Here is a 13,422-nt window from a genome sequence, read left to right on the forward strand (position 1 = left end):
AAGGAGCCATTTCTGGACAGAGTGTTGACATGTGATGAGAGGTGGGTCCTATACGAAGCCCCACGGCGCCATCATCATTGGTTAGCATTCCATGAACCGGTTCCAAAACAGTCGAAACCAACACTGCACCAGTGAAAGATCCTCCTCCTTTGTGTTTGGTGGGCTGTTCGCGGCATCGTGCATCGGGAACTGCCACTAGCTGGTCAGAGCATCAATGCAACTGTATACTGTCAGCAGTTGAGCCGAGTTCAAGAAAAACTCAAAACTCTGGAGCCAGCACTTGTGAATCGCAAAGGGGTCCTCCTGTTTCAAGGCAGTGCTAAGCCCCACGTGGCTGGGATGCCCGGGACACCATTCTATGCCTTGGATGGGAAACTATTGCATCTACCATACTTCCCGGACATTGCACCGTCCGATTATTACCATTTCCATTCCTTGGACAATTACCTTAGAGGACGCCAGTTCAGATCCGTAGTAGAGGTGCAAAAATGCACTTGATACCTTCTTTGCTTCACGGCCCACCAAGTTCTATGGCGATGGAATCCATGGCCTTCCAGAACGTTGGCAGAAGGTCATCGATGCTGATGGGGACTATTTTTGATCTTCCAGGTACGTCTTAGGTGACATATCGATGTTCGAAAGTAGTGGGTGAAAAAGCGACAAAACTTCCTTGATTACCTTTATATTAAAATCGAATATTTACGAAAGTGATTATGGAACATGATCTTTTAAAACCTGGGGAGAAAATTCTCTCTCTCGATTGATTTTAAATCCAAGTAATAATGGAAATGATTGTGAAGTCTCAGAAAGTATACACCATTTTTCATGAATATTTAATATTTCTACGAAAGAAAGAATCATATTTTTTAATCGGAGAACGGTGAGGGATGGCGAGGGAAGAGCAATCCATACCACATTAGGGCGCTGAATTCACAGCTCATTCTTGATTGATTTTAATCCTAAGCATTGGGGATTATGGAAAAGAATAAAAGAAAATGTACATTATATTGTATCAAAATTAAATGGAATTTAGAAAATATATCGTGGAACTTTAAAAGAAATCAAAAAGAAAAAAAGGGGGGGGGGGCTAGGAGAGTAAATCTACTACTTTATTCTTTACTAATTTGAACTCTCTGCAGAGGAGGTGATTGGGTTGCCTCAAAGAAAATGTACGTCATTTTGCGCCAAAATCTTTTTTTTTCTTTTCTTTTTTAACAAGAAGTATCGTGGAACATATTTTTGAATCTTATTCATTCTAACTTTGGAACTGCGTTGCCTTAGAAAAACTATCTGACCAAAGCAAATCACTTTTAATAAATAATAGTGTTACAGTTTCGACAAGGCATCATTTTCTTCATCAGATACTGTATATTTTTGAAATTGAGTAGGAATTAACACTTCATTCTTGGCAGATTTTTAACCTTAAGCTGTAGGGATACCTCTAGTACCTTAACCCATAACTTCCCAGCGTGTCCATATGGACACGCAAATAGGGATAACTTTTTACGCCTGGGAGATTTTGTGCGTAGAATTTTGTGACACAGCTCACAGTGAACACATTACAACAATAACAACAAAAATTTCGTTATTTTCACATTTACTACGATCATATGGAACAAACGTAACTGAAAATATTATAAAATCAGGAAAAAAATAATTCGGGCAGTTATGGGTTAAGGAAAATATACATTAAGTTGTATCATAATCGAAAATGTTTTACATAGTTTATAATGGAAAATTGTCGTACATGTATAAATTTGCTACATTGGGAGGCTGATTTTACTCCCTTTTATTCCCCTTGTGATGGATTTCCGTCCCAAACAATAGGGTTATTCTGCAAGTGAAAGGAAGGGACATATCGTGTTTCATCAAAACGGATAATTTTTAAGAGTTGTTGTGAAACAGACCTACAGACACACAAATGCCAATCGAGTCGAATGGTAGAAGTTTCGCTGACGCTCGCTTCAATTATAGTTGTTTGGCAAACTTTTATAAATATGACGATCATCATAACAGATTTTCAACTTTTTCTTTCTTTATTATTTTTAACCAGACAAGGTGAGTGGATAGGAGTGTTTTTTTTTTTTTTTTTTTTTTTTTGAAATCTCATAAAAGTGGTAGTAATGTAACTGTTTATAAAATTTTACTTGTAGATGAGTTTATTTGATTTAGAAGGTTCAATTATTTAATTTATAAAGTTTAATCTAATCCATTCTTCTATCAGGTATTTAACCGCAATTCTATAATTATGCACAATATACCGATGAGAACTGCTTCTAGCAGGAATCAAATCTATATTTCAAAAGAAAATATCCCAATCATACTGCAGATTGTGGCTTGCTCAAATACCCAATGAAAATAGGTTTCACCTTTCTAAAACATAATTTAAGTTGGTGAATCGGTATATTACATGAGTATAACAATAAAATATATGAAAAGTGTAATGCTATAATTACATTATTTATATATTATTAGAAAGTGCTGGAGTACGTTGTATTAAGGGTAACTTAGAAACAACAGAATTAGTTTACCTTACGAGGGCCATTATTTATATTTTGAACCTAACAATGAAAAAACAGTGATTTGCCATTGAAAATTGATTTATTGTTTTTCGAAATATTCTCCTTTATGATCAATACACTTTTGCATTTGTTCGAACCATTTGTCAAAGCATTCTTTCCAATCTTCTTGAGACACCTCCATAATATGATATTTGAACGCATCAACAGCTTCTTCCGCCGACGAAAGTCGTTGTCCACGCAATTTATTCTTGACATTCGGGAACAAGAAGTTGTTATTGGGTGCCAATTCAGTACTGTACGGCGGATGACCCATCAATTCAATTTTTTGAGTGTTCAAATAGTCGGTTGTTAGACGAGATGTGTGAGAGCTTGCATTATTTTGATGAAGAATGATCCGACGGCGCTTGATTGTTTTCCGTATTTGACCGAAGACCTCTGGCAAACAAATTATTGTGTACCATTCAGAGTTGACCGTTCTACGTTCCTCTAAAGGCACAGTTGCCACATGACCAGTTTTCCCGAAAAAACAGCAGGCGATCATTTGTTTCGATATGCTTCGAGCGCGAACAACTTTTGTTGGATTTGGTTAATCTTGAAACACCCATACAGTCGACTACTGTTTACATTCCGGCTCATATGCATATATCGATAATTCGTCATCTGTTACAATCTTATATACGTCTTTTAAAGCACCGCCATTGCATTTATTGAGCATTTGTGTGCACCAATCGACGCGAGCTTCTTTTTGAGTTTTTGTCAAATTATGTGGGATCCAACGAGAACAAACCTTTCTCACAGCTAAATGATCATGTAATATTTTATATATGCTGGTGGAATATTTTATATATTTTATAGATGCTGCCTAGGGTTGCCTCAATCTCACAGTATGTCACATGACGATCTTGCAGTATTAGGTTTTGCACAGCATCAATGGTTTCTTGAATAAGAATTGATTTGATTTTGGACGACCCTCGCGAATTACGTCAGTGAGGGGATGGCGGCCACAAGTAAAATCGTTATACCAGCGTTTCACAGTGGCAAAGGATGGGGCTTCATCGCCAAGTGTGGAAGTAAGTTGATCGATGCACTCTTGTCTTGATAATTCACATTGAAAATCGTAATAAATCATTTTAACGATATTTTAATAAATCATAAATCATAATAACGAAAATTTTCACGAGTTAATTCCATTTTTCTGTTGTCACGCAATCTTCAAGTCAACCTAAACAACACAAATAAACCTATTGACAAAACATTTGAAGTACGTTATGGTCAACAATATCAAACGTTTCTATACAAACGTAAAATAGCACCTAACTACAATCAGTGTTGCCAAGGCTCAAAATATAAATAGTGGCCCTCGTATTTGGCAGATTTTATAATCAATAATTATACTAATATGGTTCTGTTTTTTTTTCTTTCTTTTTTTCCCTGCAGCTACTTAATCTGGAGGGCTTGTCGTTATATTTGAACTGTAGGACAAGTCTGATGAGTTCTATGGATGTGAAGCAGCGTTTACATCATATGCAAGCAGGAATTATTACTAAAGACTATACTCCTAAAAACTATGCATATAGTAAGTGTAATATTGTGTGTAAAATTTGAAAAGATAGGATGTAGTTAAAGAAAAGTTACTAATTGTATTCTGGCAGTTTTCCAAATTCACAATAAGTTGCGCTTTCTAAAAAAATTAAAAAAATAATAAATAAATAAATAAAAACTCGTGGCCTGAAATTCAAGATTGTGTACAGTAAATAAGTTTTTTTTTCTTTCTTTCTTGACAAACGACTTATTGAGGGAAGTTCTAATGTATTTTATGAATAGTAGCGATATTTCGAATGGCTATCTGCGTTCTTTCACTTGCTGAGTAAAGAATAAGGCTACTGATACATTCTTATTCTCGACATCTTCAAAATAGTTCGGGTTGTTCGTAATATTTAATAACAGAAATGGCTTAAGTGAAAATTAGGAAAACATGTAGGTCATTGTTAAGCTAAACTAAGACGTGTTAGGATTTTCAATAGGCTTTCCATATGAAGCTTTATAATACGTATTGTTGTCTCCACATAACAAATAATAAAAACATGCAATATCTGGTAAAAATATTATAATAAAAGTTATTTACCTGATTGTGCGTATTTACTTTTGTACCTTACTGTGCGAGAGTGGAAATATAGGAAGACAGGAAGAAATATAACTACGCAAAATAAGATAAATAACTTACATTACATTTTTATATTTTATACTACACGGTGTCCAATATACAATACAACTCGGAGTTTGGAATAGTAGAACTTTTGAACCTTAAGCGATACATAAATAATGGTTATACCAAAATAAAGCTTTGTTCATGCATATATTTTTAAACTAGGAAGCAGCGATTGAAATACACTAGGTACCACACAGTGTTCCCAGATGTAGCCGAAGATGTAAATCATTTTTTTTCCAAAACATGTAAATTGACTCATAACTCATACGTATGGATGTTTTGTCGTTAATTTTCAGTTTGTTTGTTGGAGTAGCTTAGAAACTATGAAGCAGAAAAAAGAATTTTTCATTTCCACCAATAACTAATCGGGTGAGACCTCCGTAAGGAGGAACTAGGGAATTCGTAGTTTTCATAAATTAACACTCTGAATTGGCAACATTGCTGATGTTTCAGTGCATCAAAAAGTGTGTTAAGGATCTGTCTACGTTATTCAAATCCTGAGACAATGGAAAAGAAACTTTGAAATTACCATGATAAAACGTTTACTTACATGCACCCGGCAACACTGCTATTCATTTCTATGAGACTACTTAAAGCAAAAGGTACACAAGAACAATTCTCGAACTATACAAGACCTGGAAACGAACATACACAGTGCCATTGAGAATATTAACACTTCTACTCTTCGTAAAGTTCCTGCCAACATGGTGAAACGTGTAAACCAGTGTTTTAATCAAACACTTCCAGCATCTGCTGTAGAGCTGATAACTCATTGCGTAGTAGTAGCAGTGTTGCCGGGTGCATGTAAGTAAAAGTTTTATCATGGTAATTTTAAAGTTTCTTTTTCGTTGTTTTCAGGAATTGCATAACGTAGACAAATCCTTAACACACCTTTTGATGCACTGAAACATCAGCAATGTTGCCAATTCAGAGTGTTAATTAATGAAAACTACGATTTTCCTAGTCCCTCCATACAGAGGTCTCACCCGATTAGTTATCGGTGGAAATGAAAAATTCTTTTTTCTGCTCCATAGTTTCCAAGCTATTCCAACTAAACAAACTGAAAATTAACGACAAAACATCCATACGTATGAGTTATGAGTCAATTTACATGTTTTGCAAAAAAAAATTGATTTACACCTTCGGTTACATCTGGCAATACTGTTTGGTTCCTAGTGCACTTCAATCGTTGCTTCCTATTTTAAAAATATGTGCATGAACAAAGCTTTATTTTGGTATAACCATTATTTGTGTATGGCTTTAGGTTCAAAAGTTTTACTATCCCAAACTCCGGGTTGCATTATATATTGGACACCCTGTAGTACGTAACAAGAATTTTAGGATTGATCCAAAAAATGCATAAAAAGTTTGCGATCTTGGCCAATAATTAGTTTCTGGATCAGGGGCCACAAAATTTTTGAACGGCCCTTAAATCGAGTTTTCGTATTTTTTTACGGAATAAGCACATCATACTGAGTTAAGTGATAGTTTGGGTTTCGTTACACTGTATGTAGTTCTCCAGATATAAGGCGTACAAGAAAATTTTGATTGAAATATATTAGATTTTTTGATTCGAAAATACATTGAAAGTTGTAACGTATTATGTAACATCTGAATTGGAAAACAAAATCAATAACATTAGAGATATTGTACGTACCACAGTCCAAAAGTAGGATTAGTTATACATACGCAGACTTGAATTGACAGTACTATAAACATTGCCAAATACATCCAAATCTTTATTTCCTCTTTTCAGCAACGGCAAAAACAAAAGAAGAAAATCTCGATGTTGAACAAATTTATGCTAAAACAAACTTTGGATATAATAACATATTTTCTGTTCTTCATGTACGACAGTAGTTTGTAATGAAGTTTTGGGGCCGCGGTGGCTCAGTGGTAGAGTGTTCACCTCTGGTACATGGGATTCTTGATTCGATTCCAGCTCAGGCCAAGAGAGCTTTGTGGTAGACAAACATCATGTGTGGGGGTTTTCCCGGGATTCTCCCGTTTCCTCCTACTTACTTCATTCCACCATTTCATTCATTTCTCATCATCACATTCTCCTTTAGCCTAGCCGGCATAAGCGTGGAACGTAAAACTTAAAGATTTCATTTCATTTTGTAATGTAGTTTTTTTTTTTCCTTTTGTTCTTTCTTTAACGTATAAATGTTCGTATGGCTGTTTGATATCGAATTTGTAGTTGTAATGCATCACTATATATATATATATATATATATATATATATATATATATATATATATATAATATACGCATCTTTCAGCTCGGGGAGAGAAAAATTTTACATCCTTGATGGTATTACCGATAAAAGACGAGAATCTACAAACGAGAAGTAATGTAAAACTCTACAAACGTTTAGTTTCAGAATGGGTATAAAATATAACAAATTAACAAATTAAAGCAGTATTATGGAAGTAACGTCCAGCTAAGTTTATGTATTATTGAGCTGACTTATGCGAGGCATTATCTCATTCGAATTAACATATTACGAGTTGCACTGCGCAGGACCGGAAGATCCGAGTTCTGGAACTCTGGAGCCATATCATCCTTGGAATACTGGAAACGTTAAATATTACTAATACGGGAAATCTGAAACTCCAATTTACAGACAAGGATGAAAAACACAATGTAAGTCGAGAAACTTTGGATCTAAGCGATTTCCATAGACTAATCTAGTTTATTTTTCTTTCCTTTTGTATTTTGTAAAATAAATAAAAATAAATCTTTTCATTAATAATTAAATACGTGTTACAGTTTCACCAACTAACTCTTTGGCTTCATCAGACACTATGAGATACAGGATAACTGTACAATCTTATATACATACAACAGCTGAGACATCTTTCTTCTGATTGGCTCCTAGCAGCAACAAATCCCCTTCAAGTATACTTATTTGAAAATTCCTATATAGGTGTTTTCTCTTGTTACTAATAACACAAAATGACGATCTTAACTAAACTAATTTATATTAGGATGGAGTGAAAAATCGAATTTTGGAAATTTGAAATTGACTCGTGTGCAGAAGTTGTCATTCGGTCCCTACAAAATCCACAAAAATTTCATCAAAATCAGATAATATCTTCTGCCTCCCCTACGACCTTGAAAATTGGCAAAAATGGATTTTTTTAAAAATTATTATAATTTTTAGGAAATTGAATTTAACAAATTTGAAATTGGCTAGTGTGCAAAAGTTGTCATTCGGTCCCTACAAAATCCACAAAATATTTCATGCAAATCAGATAATATCTTCTGCCTCCCCAACGACCTTGAAAATTGGCAAAAAAATCGATTATTTTACATTTTTATTTATTTATTTATTTATTTATTTTTAGAAAATCGAATTTAACAAATTTGACCGGTTAATGTGCAAAAGTTGTCATTCGGCTTTTACATAATCTGCAAATTTTAATGGTTTAAAAATATTAAAAGTACTTATAGTCCTCAACAACAGTGTTTTTATTTCAAAGGTAAAGTTTTCAGTAGAGTTTTTACAGTATATTGTTTTTAACTAATTTAGAGTTATCACAATGCAACGAACACATAGGAGTAGAAAGTTTAGTATTTGAAATCACGTTTAGTGTGAAAGTTGGGCATCATCCTGGATTCAATCCTTGCTCTTATGAATCCATTCCTTGCTCTTATGAATCCATTCCTTGCACACTTACCACACACAGAGGCAGATGCCTCCATCACCAATTTAACTCAACGCCCTACTGATTGAGTGTGGCAAGGTAAAGACACAACTAGACGGCCAACATGCTGGTTGCAAAAATCTTGAAGTACATCCAAAGCAGCGCCTTTGGTTAGCGGGGGCTCTGTAACTACGCACTCAGGCCAGTAGATGATTTCCGTGTAATCGTTGATAGTGAAGTTCAATTTAGGAATAGTGAACTCTCTTGGCTCCTGGTTTGCTTGTGTTATTGCCTCACTGTTCTCACGAGCCTTCCGAATTCGTCGTACTGCAAGCTCTTTGATATGTTGTCTTTCATCAGCAAGCATTGCTATTAACATATTTTCTGGATGGTCAAAGGAGCCATTTCTCTGAATTATCCGATAACCATCTTTCAGGTCATCTGACAGATGTCGGGAGAGGTGCCCCATTATCCATATGTGTTTTGCACCCTCAGTGCACGATGGCTTGCTCTTGATAAGAAACCACATTGGTGCGTACACCTTGACAACGTATTCGGCAAGAATGCGAAAATCATTTTAAGGTTCTTTTGTAGCAATGTACAAGCGAAGAATTCTACTCGTTGTTGTTAGCCATCGTGAATGACTGAGTTTTCCTGGGTTACGATATTTAACTCCTTCAGTGCATTTCCCGATCTGGACAGCTTTGCATATCTCGTATGGATACTTTTGGTCTGAACTGAGGTCTTTTTTTAATGTTGTCAGTTAGTTCCTTGACATTCCCTTCAATTTTCTCAAATTGAACTGGATCTAGCTATGACAATTCTCATGCTGTTTTCCAATAGGTCCTGCAAATCCACTTAGTCCAAGTTTCGTGCCATCAGTGTATCGGATTAGATGACGTAACGGAAGTTCGTTTGTATGAAACAGGCAAACGATCCACTACAGTGGTCTTCCAAGCTCTTTTTCCAGAAGAGCGATCACTCCACCCTTAGCTCCAGTGTTTGTTGTAGTGCCGTCTCAACCAATAGCCAAAATATCTTCCACATTGGTAGACATCCCGGTAATGCTTTTACAAATGCTCTTCTTGATTTCCAAAGCTGTGCCACATTCAGGAGTTGAGTGAGCAAGATACGTTGATCCAGGTTCCTGAAGCAATGTGATACGCTCTTCCATTACACTCTGCCTGGTAAGTGTCTGTCCTTTTGTTACTTGAACAAGTGTTTTGTCCTTACGACCATCAAAGAAAATGGCAAGAGGCTTCTGGAGTCTAGATTTCTGCTGTGTACTTGATCTAATCTTTTGTCTTCCTCTCCACACTTTAGATTTGTCTACAACTAGTGATGCATCTTCTTGTGGAACGACAGCCAAGTCATGCAAAATAGACGTGGCAATCGTAGCAGCTGCTCTATCTGATACACCATATCGGTCATAGGCTGAAGCAAATGAAGAAAATTCCACTCTCATTTGCGATCTTTCACGTGTACTTGGTGTGGATGATTCATGCAGTGGGTCAGTTTTCTTATCGCTGTCACTTGAATTTGCAAATTCATCCTGAATGGACTTGGTCTCTAAAACTTTCATTTCGGAGGTGCTTGCCCAGAGCCTTCATCTGTAATTTTCTCGATATTCGTATATTAACACCATGCATAAACATCTTTCGATTGGTTCTTTGATCGAGGAGAAAAGCTCTTTCTTCGGCTGGGACTTTACGATCCTTCTCACAGCAGCAAAGAAAGAGATTGACTGACAAATCGCATTTACATACAGCGATATCAAACAGACTTTTACTGTTGACCTGGAATTCTCTAATTCGGTCCTGGTACGATGTCATATTTTTTCTTGACTTGTACGGCTTCAGTAAGTTTTTGTACCTTTAATGGAAGTCGAACATCATGGATGCAATTCTTCTTCTTGAATGAACAGAAATCGAGCTCTTTTCCAAATTTCCTCCAATTTCACAGCAGTAGCTTCTGAGATTTCACTAAAAGTTGGTTCCTTTTTTCCTACTTTCTTGATGAAACACAAGAATTCACAGTGTTTCGTGACATCTTCGTAAGTTGATAGTATGTTTTCATTCAACTCAGAAAGCGAACCAAGCACAGGGCAAACAGTAGTAGCTCTAATTGTAATTGCAGACGATGGGCCTGCCATGTATGAACAGAAAAATAACACTACCACAAAGACACAAGCAGATTTCCTTATTAATAGAAGTAGTCGTAATACAAACAAATCTTTAAGCGTCCCCACGAAAATTCTGGCTACTAAGTAAAAGCACTCACCACACTTTCATGTTATTGACCGTCATGTACCCATTTAAGTTTTGAAGGAAAAATAGTTATAGTGGGTCTTTTCTTTATCAATTTTCTTCTTTTCTGACTGCCTCCTTATGAGACTATTGTTTGCTTTTGTCCTTAGCTTATTATATTTCAGTTACTGACTAATTATCTTGTAATATTTTTCTTCCTTAAATCTAGAACAGAATACAAAATTATTATTCCCAACACTGTCATCTATATTTCTTCTCATAATCCTCTTAAAACAAAAGAAAGCTGTAAGCACAGAATAAGTTATACCTGAAAACATGTTTTCTAAAGAAATATTTCTCCTTCGGCAATATTGTATGGTATCTTAAAACGAAATTTAACATTGAAAAAGAGAGAGAAATTTGCCAATTTTCAAGGTCATTGGGGAGGCAGAAGATATTATTTGATCTGCATGAATTTTTTGAAGATTTTGTAGGGACCGAATGACAACTTTTGCACACTAGCCGATTTCAAATTTGTTAAATTCGATTTTCTAAAAATTATAATAAAAAATGTTTAAAAATATCGTTTTTTTTTTCCATTTTCAAGGTCTTTGGGGAGGCAGAAGATATTATCTGATTTTGATGAAATTTTTGTGGATTTTGTGGGACCGAATGACAACTTTTGCACACTAGCCAATTTCAAATTTCTAAAATTCGATTTTTCACTCCACACCAATTCACATTTTATATTTAAGCTTTTGTAACAATTTATTTATTCCACTTCTGGTCTATATTAAGTCCTGTGTTCCAATTCATCGCTTTATTACCCTCCATTTCAGTACATCATGCTTCCTTCCATTTCCTGACTATGCTTCTATCTCCTTGACCTAGATTTTTTTCTTTTTACTTTTTTCGAATTAACTGCATGTCCCGTGTCCCTTACGTGTTTGTAGATCTAATTTTTGACCCTCTCTAACATAACGCCATCTTTATGTTGTTTTATATTGTACTTCCGTACATGTGAAATTTCCAATTGTAGTTTATTTGTAGTTTGTAGTTTATTGGATTCATAAATTTCACATTTCAAATGGTTAATAGCGTACAAATAGCTAAATCAAATGTGACAGTGCAGCCTCTCCTTCCTTCTAGTCGCTAATGTACTCTTTAATTCGTGTATTAATGTTGCTCCTGGTCATATTAATATTAGCGTTATCATAATCGCATTCTAAACGGAACATAATAAATTTAATTAAATTAAGTAAAAAATCAGATGGTAAACGAATTAATTTCCTTTGTAGCCTAACCTATCGCAAGACGAAGAAAAGTCGTACAAGAAGGTATTAAATTGAGATTTGAAATCAAAATAAAAATTAAAAATCCGTTACTGGTTACAAGAACCACTTCGTTGATAAGTATTCGCTTTCTGGAGTATATAAACTTAAGCATGATTTCATAATACTTATATTGGTATGACCAAGTGGAACGTTAGTAGAACACTTTAGGGATTTGAGGAAAGGGAAAGACAGTTTGATATTTGTACGCTATAAACAATCATCAAGTTTTAAATAAACGTGTCTTATACTGAAAGAAGCGTAAATGAATCTATTTCATTAGAACTACAAGTCAATATTAGATAGCCAATACTGCCCGCCCCTATATATATATATATATATATGTTGGAAAATACCGTTTACAACGCATGAGTGATGAACCTATGCATGAAAACAAGCCAGAAAGTCTATGTAGAAAAATGCTGCAGAGTATTTTTTTTTTTTTTTTTTTTTTTTTTTTTTTTTTCGAGTTGTGAGCCGCGGAAATATTGGAAAAGTGAACTTTGGGTCGCCATAACGTAAATATTAACGACGCCAGAAAAAATTATGTGGTGAATTTTACGGTAAGTAATTAGTACCTTTAGTTTTCAGAAAGATGAGTGGGAACGTGTGCAAGGGATTCCCCATTTCGACCCACTTTTACTTTCAGGATATTCGGGAATCCCATACTTTATTTTATTTTTTTTTTTTTTTGATTAAAAAGAAAAAAATACTTTACTACAAAATATTCACATACACCAAGCATAGAAATATGTTTCCTTTCTCTATATGCAATAAAGTTTGTTTTAGGACTTGAATATTTTTTTCTTTGTTTTTGTCACTGCTAAAACTAGTAAACATTTGAATGTATCTGTCAATGTTTATGATATGTATTCTCAGTTTATAGTCTATGTATGTATAAAAAAATTATAGTTTTGTATTGTTGTCTGTATCTTTAATGCAAGTGATTATATGTTTTTTGGCGCTGAATCTCATCACCAGGCCCAACCATTGGTTTTCCGTACCAGGACAACAAAAGACGACCATGGCTGACCATTCATCACAATTCTTGGCCAAAATTTTTCAACATGTTTATTTTGTAGCGATTCACGTCGGAGTTAAGTGTCGCTACCCTTTATTTAAAAATGTATTCCTTAGTAGTAGAGTAAAAACGAATGTAGTAGAGAGGAACGATGTGGGTTGAGATGTAAGAAATATTCTTCTAACAAGTGGTGCTTGTATTACGATTCTCTTCAACAGCATGTAGCTAAAAGTTGTTACTGGTGGTTGCTGGTAGTTCGTTTCGTGACTTGAGCAATTTTCTGAAATTTTTTCTTTGTTTGCTGCTCTTACATAAATCTTTTTCTCCCAGCGATGAGATAAGATAAATCACATTCTATTCTTCTCGATGTTTTCTTCTAAACTGATAAGCCTACGGGTGTTTTCCTCTGCATATGGATATTTGTTAACATGGACATATGTCTA

General features: G+C 35.0%; 1 protein-coding gene across 2 annotated transcripts in view; it reads left to right on the forward strand.

The window, feature by feature from the left end:
- Vps13 (vacuolar protein sorting 13C) overlaps positions 1-13,422 on the forward strand; it is a 426,449-nt gene that overhangs the window by 41,589 nt on the left and 371,438 nt on the right. For both annotated transcript variants that reach the window (XM_081749100.1, XM_081749101.1), the window contains exon 5: positions 3,960-4,098. In XM_081749100.1, the coding sequence (XP_081605226.1) occupies positions 3,960-4,098 (139 nt within the window). The remainder of the gene's footprint in view (positions 1-3,959; positions 4,099-13,422) is intronic.

This window comes from Thermobia domestica, chromosome 2 (genome assembly GCF_964235325.1).
Source record: "Thermobia domestica chromosome 2, izTheDome1.hap1.1, whole genome shotgun sequence".
Lineage (NCBI taxonomy): Eukaryota > Metazoa > Arthropoda > Insecta > Zygentoma > Lepismatidae > Thermobia > Thermobia domestica.